At 33.9% G+C, this 11,217-nt stretch overlaps 1 protein-coding gene across 1 annotated transcript in view; it reads left to right on the top strand.

Moving 5' to 3' along the window:
• Window positions 1-10,939, top strand: part of Cdc73 (cell division cycle 73) — a 102,104-nt gene extending 91,165 nt beyond the window's left edge. Inside the window, exons 16-17 of the mRNA XM_031384296.1 lie at window positions 4,588-4,729; window positions 5,618-10,939. Of these exons, the coding sequence (XP_031240156.1) occupies window positions 4,588-4,729; window positions 5,618-5,654 (179 nt within the window). The 3' untranslated portion in view covers window positions 5,655-10,939. The remainder of the gene's footprint in view (window positions 1-4,587; window positions 4,730-5,617) is intronic.
• The last annotated feature ends 278 nt before the right edge of the window (window positions 10,940-11,217 follow it).

Raw genomic sequence — 11,217 nt, 5'->3', positions numbered from 1 at the left:
TTTGGTTTTTGGTTTTTGGTTTTTCGAGGCAAGGTTTCTCTGAGTAGCCCTGGCTGTCCTGGTACTCACTCTGTAGATCAGGCTGGCCACATTTTCAATTTTTATCTCTCCCCACTTTATAAAATTGTGTCTTTTAACTCAAGATTGTGACATTATCTGACTTACTGCCTGATAAATACTTGTTAATATTCTGATGGAATATGAGTCTTACTCTCTTTAACCTAAACTTTTTATCCCTAGTGTAGTTTTTTCAGTGATCTACCTAAGCCAGAAACTTAGGACTATATTGTCCTTTAGCTCTTAGTGCTTCTCCTAGTGTCATTTGTGTTTCAGAAATAAAATACATTAAAAAAACGCAGCTTAGGAAGAAAATGTGTTTATTTCAGCTTACAATTTTGGGTTACAGTTCATCATTGTGGGGAGGTCATGGCAGAACCTTCATTTAACTAGCCATATCATATACCACAGTCATAAGCAGAAAGAAATGAGTGCATCTGTGCTCAACTTGCTTGCTTACTTGTGCTCACCACAGATTTTTTACTCTTAGACAGTTTAAGATCTATTGCCTAGGGAGTGGTACTGCCCCTAGTGGGCTGCCTCTTTCCACATCAGCTAACTTAATAATGAAGTCTGCCATAGACATGCTTACATGCCAACACAATGTAGAAAAATCCCTCATTAAGACTCTTTTGAGCAGGGTCGGGCCTGGTTAGTACTTGGATGGGAGACTGCCTGGGAATACCTGGTGCTGTAGGCTAAAAAAAGAAAAAAGAGCTGGGCGGTGGTGGCGCACGCCTTTAATCCCAGCACTTGGGAGGCAAAGGAGAAAGATTTCTGAGTTCGAGGCCAAGCCTGGTCTACAGAGTGAGTTCCAGGACAGCCAGGGCTATACAGAGAAACCCTGTCTCGAAAAACCAAAAAAACAAACAAAAAAGACTCTTTTGAGGTGATTGTATTTTGCTTCAAGTTGATAAATTATGGATCACAGTGCTTTTCTCAGGTTTTAGGAGCTCTACTCTTTTCCACACCATAATGCACAAAGTAGACAATTTAATTACTTGTATAACATAAGACAAACCTAAGAGTTTGGAGGACATTTACATGGGCTGTAGTAAAGAGTAACTTAATATTGCACAATTATGACAATCAAAATTCAGCAAGATACCAGACTTATATATAAAATGAGTTATATAGTTTCCAAATAAAATGTTTCAAAAGTACAATGAATTTTAATTTGTAGCTTGAAATATCTTACATTTTGAGTAGCTGAGTAGTTACATACTTTTTTTGATTAACAGTCTTTTCCCTTTTTTCTGCTTTTTTGGAATGCTGGGATTAAATTCTTGACTTTTTGCATTCTAAGACAAACATTATATATTTAGTTTTCAAGATTTTAAAAAGTTTTAAATTTTTTTTAATGTATATTGGTATTTTGCCTTCATTTATATATGTGTACCAATGTGTGTCTTCTGCCCTTGGCAGCCAGGAGAGGACAATGGATTCCCTGGAGGTAGAGTTTACAAAATGTTTATGAGTTGCCATTTTGGTACTAGGTCTAGAACCTAGGTCCTCTAGATAAAGCAGCTATGTTCTCGACCTCCATGTCATCTCTCCAGTCCCATTCCTCAAGATATTTTCATGATATTTCTTCAAATTCTTGCTGGTTACTATTATATTTTTCAAATCTCTACAATATCCCATCGTCATAATCTGACTGTTATTGTATCTGTTCTTCAAAAGGAAGAACATTTCGCTTCATACTGAAGCTTTTTTTCATTCTTTATGTCACTATATGACTTCCTTTGTTTGTACTCGAAGACACTTAGGAAGCTGACTTTTCTGAGTCACAAATATATTTTATGGTAATATGCTGGCGTATTTGCTTTGTATTATTGGTATCTGCAATAAAATATTCTGTCTGATGAAGAAAACCTTAGTTTGTTTTTTACTGTTACCAACTTTAATTTAAAAAGTCTAAATCAAAAGTAAGTAACAAAAAATTATTAATTATTAAAGAGATTTAGGTAAATTAGGGTGAATGGTTTTATTTAAATATAACTTAGTATGTATTTAGTGGGAATGTATGTACGTGTTCAGGTGGGTATACACATATGCACGTGTAAGTGAGTTTATAGGTGGAGGCCAGATATTTCATATCAGGTATTTAACTCCTTACTTTTATTTTCTTTTTCTTTTTGTTTTTTTGTGACAGGGTTTCTCTGTGTAGCTCTGGCTGTCCTGGAACTCACTCTGTAGACCAGGCTGGCCTCGAACTCAGAAATCCGCCTGCCTCTGCCTCCCAAGTTCTGGGATTAAAGACGTGCACCACCATTGCCCGGCTACTCCTTACTTTTATGTTGTTTGTTGTTGTTCTTGTTGTTGTTTGGGTTGTTTTGTTTTAAATTGTGTGTATGTGTGTTGGGGGTGTGTGTATATTTTGTATGTATGTGTGTGTATATTTTGTATGGAGAGACAAAGAATTGGTATGTATGTATGTTTCCACAAAGGCTTTGACTCATGAGGTCTCACAGCTTCTTCTAGAGAGTAGAGGTTCTCTTCTTCCACTGAGGGTTCTAGGGATCAAACTCAGTTGTTAGGCCTGTGCAGGAAGTACCTCTAACTGCTGAGCCTTCACTTCATTTTCTGAGACAAGGTTTACCATTGAACCAACCTTTAGTTCATCATTCTGGTTGGACTGGCTGACCAGTGAGCTTCAGGGATCTGACTTTCTCTGCCCCCCAGCTTTAGGGCTAGAGACACAAAGTACTAGACCTGAATTTTTATCTGTGTGTGGGTTCTTATGGTAAACACTGGTACTGACTGAACCATCTCAGCAACCCCTTTATATGTAGTTTAAGCAGCAATTTAGAGCAAACCAGTTGACAGATTAAAACAGCAAGGACTGTAGCAAGCAGATTGAAAAGTATCTTAAAATGTTAATTTATTTTAATGTGGTAATTTCATAATTTTTAAAATGCTCAAAAATTGTTTACGTATGTGACACAATTGAAAATGGGTTTTTTAAATCTGTAACACAGAATCCCTAGTTAATGAAATCTTTTAGTTAAATTTGCATATAGTAAATTTTATTCTTTAAAGGAAATAGCTTTAAAATAATATTTATTGTCTCTTCCATCTATTCATTTAAATTCCTTTGAAGAATTGAACTTTGACTAATTATTAATGTCAGAAGGCAGTGTATGAGGTAGACATGGTGTCTCATGCCTGTATTCTTGGCATTTGAGAAAGAAACTGAGGTAGGAAGATTGCTGTGAATTTGGGGTGAGATTAGGTTATATAAATGAGATGTTATGTCAAGGGAAACAAAAACACCAATATGCTCACTTCCACTATTTGGATGTTGCCTATTTAGTGGCTACTAGAATATATATTCTTTGAAGATGGAGAGTTATGTTGGTTAGTGCTGTACTCTTACCACATAAAATAGTTCACTTTATATGTAAGTACTGTATTTACTTAACTAGATTTTAGCTATTTTTATCACAAAGTTTTTTTTTCTCTATCTTTTTTTAAACCAAATTATATTAGTTTGCTTTTTATTGCTATGACAAAATACATACCCAAAGACAGTGGGGGAGGAAAGAGTTTATTTGACTTCTGTGTTCTTTTTGGGGGGGGTATTTTAGTTATTTACATTTCATATGTTATCCTCCTTTCCCAGTTTCCCCTCTGGAAACCCCCGGTCCCATCCTCCTCCCTGCTTCTGTGAGGGTGTGCCCCCTCCCACCCAGTCCCACTTCCCTGCCCTGGCATTCCCCTACACTGGGGCATAGAGCCTTCACAGGACCAAAGGCCTCTCTCTTCCCATTGATGACCAACTAGGCCGTCCTTTGCTACATATGCGGCTGGAGCCATGGGTCCCTCTATGTGTACTCTTTGGTTTAGTCCCTGGGAGCTCTGGAGGGATCTGGTTGGTTAATACTGTTGTTCTTTCTATGGGTTGCAAACCCCTTCAGCGCCTTCAGTCCTTTCTCTTAAACTCCTCCATTGGAGACCCCATGCTCAGTCCAATGGTTGGCTGCGAGCATCCTGCCAGAGCCTGACAAATACAGAGACTTCTATGTTCTGATTGCAGTTTATTATTGAGAGGCAGAAACCGAGTTGGAGCATAGGTAGGAACCGTGGAGGAAAGCTACTTCTTGGCTTGCTTTTTGTGGCTTACTCAGCCTGCCTAGGGATAGCACTACCCACGCTTGACTGGGTCTCATCAGTCATTAATCAAGAAAATGCTTCCATAGACTTGTCTCTGTGTCAGTCTTATGGACTTTTCAATTGAGGTTTCTTTCTGAATTACCTGAAACTATGTATTGGTGACAAAAATCTTAGTAGCATTTGAGTCCTGTTAGTTTCACTGCCCTAGTAATTTCACAAGGATATACCATTTTCGCTGTTTCACAGATCACTGCTTACAATGCTAGTGTAGCTTCAGTTGGTAATAGAGAGATTGGAATTTTTGTTTCTTTTAGTATTTGTGTTTATATATACTTTCTTTCAATAAAGTATTTCCATAATTTTGGCTATAGTTTTAATAAGAATGCTGTTTTTTTCTCCCTGTTCTCCATATAGTTAAAGCCTTCCATCTCAAGTATGATGAAGTTCGTCTAGATCCAAATGTTCAAAAATGGGATGTAACAGTATTAGAACTCAGCTATCATAAACGTCATTTGGATAGACCAGTTTTCTTACGTTTCTGGGAAACATTGGATAGGTAATTATGATTCTAAAATATACTCACATATACTTTATTATAGTGATTTTTCTTATAAATCATATTTCAGACTATTAATGAGAAAAGGTAAACAGTGAAAATATAAAGTTGAATTTTATTTATTTTTCTTAAAAAAACTTTAAAGTTATGAGCTGTATTCTGTAATTCCTTGCGTTGAACATTGTCTGATTTGATGCCAACATAACTGATGATTGAGAAAATACTTGGATTTATTGACTATATGTAAATGTAGAACAAGTTTAGAGCCTGTTTGTTAGAAGGCACAGTAAACTCAGGGTGGCAAGACAAAGAGTGGGACCTTGCGCTCATGAACTGTTTGACCTTCCGCACTTCATTTTCTGTCTGTTCAGAGAACCTGGAGTCAGGTGACCCTTGAGCTTTGCAGACTGAAAGCTCGTGAAAGGAATTTAACTTTTACGTTTATTTGAATTACTGTTATATTTATATGAATTAATTGAGTTCTTTCTAATAACTTCTATAATTTGCAAACATAAGAATGGCAAATTATCATAATATATGGAGTCAATTGCTGTTTTGTTCTCTGAAACTATAGCTTGTTTGATAGTTCATTTCATGCGTTTTTCTGAAAGTCATGAGGTAACTTTATAGCTGTAACTGATAGTGTGTAAAGACAAATATACTTCCAATAAGCTGGTAGGTTCTAGAATTTAATGAGAAATATTATTCTTTTGCTTACTAGTTTTCAGAAGTTACAGACTCAAGTTTCCAGTTTAATAAAACCAGTATTTTGTCCTCTATAATAATTTTAAATTATGAAAAAGAAGTCACCCCTTTTTACATGTAATATTTTAAAAAATTTAAAATTTGTGTTATCATCATGACCCACTGTTGTATTTTTTTCCCCAGATACATGGTAAAGCATAAATCCCACTTGAGATTCTGAATCATTTAATTCCTCCTTTTCTGAAGACTTGGATTAAGAAGCATGGATATAGCTTGATCTACAGACTGAAACCAAGCTTTATGAATTCATGAAGAACTTGTAAATGAAGAAAGACACAGACTAGTCTTTTATAAGACCCTGTTTGACGCTGTGTGCTTCAAAGGGGCAATGCCTCTCATCCATACAAGCAAACTTTTTTGGCTTACAACTATTTTTTTAATATTAGCCTTCTAGTCTGTAATGGAAATTGTATATTTTGATAGAAGTTTTTCTCTATTGGTTAAATTAGCATTACTTAAAATTTGTTTCTTTAGAAATAAATAGAGGTTATAAATGTGTGTATATTTAGGACTTATTAGGCTCTTCAAGCCATCTTGCTTCTGATTTTTCATTGCTCTGTGGTTCCTTTTACTGGAAAGTACTGTCATGATGGTATTAAATTTTAGACTATAGAACTTCAAAACCCTATCGAAGGGAAATAACTATTAAATCAGTTGAAAGTCAGCCTGTGTGTATACTATGTCTATACTAACTCATGTTGAAAAAGGAATAATGAAAAATCAAGAACAAGTCTTCAGTTTCGGTTGAACTGTTCAGCCTTCTCAAGATTTCTTTTGTAAATGAATACATTTAATGAATGTACATTCTCTTTGTTGACTTTGATGATTTTAAACTTAAAGTGATATATTTCTATCTGGGATGTGTTTCCACTTGAAAAGAAATCTTAAAAAAATAACAAAGATTAAAGTGAAATAGATTGAAGTGATTTTTACTTGGGAAGGTAAAGTATGATTTGGGGGAATGAGTATGTGTCAGCGTAGTTACAGTGTAACTTGAACCTCTTCTAAGTCTGACTATGATTCTTATTTTATATGCGATAAGATTTTGAGTCTTTGTACACATGTCAACTTGGGACTTCTTATCTTCCATTATCCCTAAATATTGATAAATTCCCAGGCACCAAAGAACACATTTGCTTACGTGTCTGAACAGAAACAAGATAAAAACACTGGTATTTTTATGTGTGTGTGTTCAATGTGGTATAAAATATAAAACCTATATTTTAACTTAGTAAAATATTTTACTATTCCTCTACCTTAGACAGAGTATTGCATCCAAGCTGCAATGAATGACCATATTCCTTGAGTCCTGGTTTTGTCTTTTACTACTTAAGGAATGTTCATTCCTTGAAACTGATTTTATCATTGGAGTTCTTTTTGACTCTCTACCTTGTATCTTGGTTCCGCAGTGACTATCTCTTAGGTTATCCAATTGGGGGAGCACAGTAAAAACATTTAGCTCTTGCTTTTATTCAGGTAAATTTATTTACTTAGTAATTTTTTTTTACTTAGTAAATAAATAGATTCATTTACTTAGCCTCTTTAGAACTTAATGCTATCATAAAGATGAAAAACAATTATTATTTATTTTTTTAACTTCTAACAAAGTCCATTATCAGTAAAAATGGGAAGTCATTTATTCAGATGGAATCCAGGGGGCTCTCCAGAAGAAAAGCAGCTAATGTTTTCAATGGCTTCAGTACTTTTGTAGTTTTAGTAGGTTCTGTCCACAGTTTCCCATTCTTGCATTCTTTTCTTGATGATAAAAGAAAACTCACTTTGTTCACAGAACTTCTCAGCATAAAATTTTTCTTAAATTATGTATTGAATAAACTTCCTTCAAGTGAAATATTAAGCAACTCAAACCTGTAATACTTTAATGTAACATTACTTGGTAGGACTACTGCAAAAGACATGAACTACCTACTACCTTTTCATAAAGATGTTTGGTATTTGTTCTTAATAACTGAAGTTTGATTGATAGCTGATTTTGGTTAAAATTAATCCTTTGTACACGGTTTATTCTCTATTTTAAATGTGCTTTGTGGGTATCATCTTTAGCATCAGTAAAGCTTGGGCTGTGCTTTACATGCATCTGGAAGTCAGATCCTTTGTGTGTACTAGGATGTCTTGTTTTATTTTTAAGATTTAAAAATAATTTTTTTCAATATAGCAAGGTAATGAATTTTATGGTAGCATTTTAAGGGATCCATGTCATCTTTCATTGTTCTTTTCCTAGCCCCAGCTCTCTTGCCTCCATTTTTTTCTTTGCTTTCACATATATCTTTCTTTCTCTTTTTCTACCTCACCTCTTCTTAGTAGCTCTTCTTCCTTCTGTATTATATATAGTCTTTCTTTCGTTACCTATACATAGACATGGACATAAATTTTAAAATATTTAATCTCAACATTGTGGACTATTAAGTGATTTGTGAATTTTTAGTGGGTAATTATAAAAATAACATGAAAAAGGAAGTGATGAAAAACATCCACTGTGCTCTCCCAGTCGGTCAGTCATTATTGTCTTGTGACTCAGTTGTACAGCAGCACCTATCCGGTGCTTTGCACATTCAGGCATTCAGTAGTTAGTTATATGTGTAAATGGATGGTATATTTTCAGCATAAGACTGTTAACACAGTTTTGACTTTATTTGATCTTACAATTTGAGAATATACAATTCTAGGGCATGTGAAGAAATAGATAATTTAATAAAAATGAAGTACACATTACTAAGTTCAGCTTCCTATAATTTATTGATGGAGGTACTCCTGCCAGCTTTACTTAAAGAAAGGTTCTCTGTTATTTATAATCTCCTAAGTAACAGTAAGAAAAATTATGTAGTTTTTAAACAGAAGCTCACCATTTGGAGACATTTAAAAATACTAATAATTTTCAAAAGTTTTTCAGAAAAAAATTTTTTTGAGAAAGGGGTAAGATTCACCTATTTACATTGTTATTGGAAGTAGTGCCAGCATTAAAGATCTTGGTTTCTCCTCTTTTCATTTATGTATGTTTTGTGTGTGTGTGGATTTATTTTTCGAGGCCACTCTTTGCTCTAGACCATCTCTTACATTGGTGATATTGGCCTATATCCCCTAATGACAAATTCAAATCTTATTTATTTAAGGAGTATTTTGCTGTTTAATATTTAAACAACATTTAATATATTTTATTATTAATTAGTATTATAGCTTACAGTTTGTTTCCTGTTTGCTTATTGCTTTACTAAGTATTTTTTAGCAGAGGCAGAATGGCAGCTTATACAGGAATAAGTAATTCATGCTAAAGAAAACCTCGAGGCTTTTAAGTTCAAGGAACTATTATTTTCTTTGCTATGCAGAGTAGGATACAATTTAATTATGAAAAGAAAGGCATAGTATGAGTTAGTTTACATAAAAATGTTTTCACCTAAAGAAGATTCACTATTTAATAAGCATTGAAGAGATTTTTACCTAAATAAAAATTTCTGTGACTCTTAATACAAAGTGATGACAGTGTTCTTTTTTTTTTTTTTTTAAAGTGGGCAGGGATTATTTCTTACACTGATAAGCTATGCAAGATGTTTTGACATTTTACAGTATCTTACAATACTATAATACAGTAGTTACTGAAGGTGGTCAGAATTATCCATTTAGAAGGTGTCTTTAAATTAAATTGGGTTTTGTTTGTTTTATTGTTATTTGTTGGCTTGAGAATAATCCCAGAGTCATCTGCATTCTAGGCAAGCACTTCGTCCACTCAGATTCCGAACCATGAATTGTGAAATTATTAGAATACATAGCTAAACTAGAGAAGTTTGTTTTTGCTTCCCTACCCCAGGGAAAGTTCTTAAAGCATGAGTGTGAGTGCTCATATATGTACGCACATTCAAGTCGAAAGAACTGCCTTTCTGTTGAGTTCAAATTCATGTAGAATGTTGAGGGAAAAAAAAATAAGGTAAAATCTGTAGAAATTTGGTTTTAACTGAAAAGCTGGTGGTGTTTTTCAAATGAATGAAATTTAAATTAGATTCACTTTGAAATTACCGAACTTAACCACTTGTGTTTTATTTTCACATGGCGATGCTCTTTAATTTTATAGTAAAATGGAGAATTGACTAATCTTGACTTAGAGAATTTGATTAGGGATTTAAATTAGGTGCTAAATTTATTGGTGTATTCATGGCCATGTGTAGAAGGATATGTTGGCACTAACATAGTTTCTGCACTAACATGTTGGCAGAACAACTAAAGAAAAATTGAAAATGTACAGTAGCTGTATAAATATTTTTAATAAGTACACAGTAGATTAATTATGCTTTCAGATCATTGATGTTCTTGGGGTTGTGTGTTAGGAACTGTTCATAAGAGTATCTTGGAAGTTATAAATTGCCTTATACTGAAATGCAGTAAGGATTTTTATATGAATAAAATTTGTGGATACAACTAGTTTTGTGCCAAAATTATAAAGATGGGATTATAATATGTCAAAATTAAGCAAACGTTCCTTCCAAGTATTTTGTATGCTGTTAAATTTTGTTTCTATTTTAAATGTAAGTAAAGCTACTTAACCTCCAACTTGGGTTAGATTTCTGAATAGGTAACCTTATTCCCTTCCACTGTAACAGCTTGCTTAATCATTAAGTTTGTGAAGCAGAGCAGTTCCTGAATGGATCTTACTTTGAAGCCTCTGTTATCTGATAAAATGTTCCCATACTCATTTCATTTTGGGAACTTTTTGAATTGTGGGCTTTATTTTATATAGAACAGTTTACAGTTAATCTTGGAATATACCTACCATCCCTTAATTTCCCCCAAAAGACTCCAAATAAAACAAAAGTGAGAGAGAGAGAGAGAGAGAGAGAGAGAGAGAGAGAGAGAGAGAGAGAGAAGAGAAGAGAGAGAGAGGAGAGAGAGTGAGAGTGTATGTGTGTGTGTGTGTGTGTGTGTGTGTGTGTGTATGTGTGTGTACATACCCAATGTATATCTACCAAGAAGGCAGAAGTATTGTCAGTTTGGGATGTTGTCTTTATGTAAAGTGACTCAGTGGGATTTGTCAGGCATAGTATTTCTGTTCAGGAAATAAAGATGTTTACTTTTTGGAACCAATGGGTTAAATCCTGTTAGTCTCTTTTTTTCAGTTAATAAGTAATTCCTAGAATTCTTCATTAAGGCAGCAGGTTTTATGGCTTATTGAACTTATAATTGAAGTATGTCAAATTTCTTGTTATTATAATAGTATTAAAACTATATCCCAGTATTTTACATATAAATATCCTGATTTTAACATAAATTTCAACACCACATTCCCATATGATCAAATAATTAACATTGTCATATTGGCAATGCCAGAAATAACATGTGAATCTGATAGGACAGTTTTCTAATGAAGGACTTAATGGGCCATATTTAAATTTAATTTTTGTGTTCTTCATAAATGCTCAATAAATATGAACTTCTGTTTTCTTCGGTCTCTGCCTTTAGATCCATGCCTTTGTAACTAAAACAGAAAGTGACTGTGCTGTTGGGTTATTTTTTTTTTTTAAGGCTTAGAGGTATACATATTAATAATAAACAGTATGTTGGTAGGTACGCTTTTTCCTTTAACATTTTCCAAAATAAGTTATTTTTTTACTTAAGTGTATAATGATCAGCCTTTAGGGTGAATTGAAAAGCCGAACAGCATTTTTGTAAATGACTATAGAAAACTTAATCAAGTAGCTCTGAAGTCTGTCTAATGGTTA

The sequence above is a fragment of the Mastomys coucha genome, unplaced genomic scaffold, assembly GCF_008632895.1.
Source record: "Mastomys coucha isolate ucsf_1 unplaced genomic scaffold, UCSF_Mcou_1 pScaffold1, whole genome shotgun sequence".
In the NCBI taxonomy this organism is placed as follows: Eukaryota; Metazoa; Chordata; class Mammalia; order Rodentia; family Muridae; genus Mastomys; species Mastomys coucha.
Note: the sequence above shows the minus strand (reverse complement) of the source record. Positions and strands in the feature narration are given on the sequence as shown.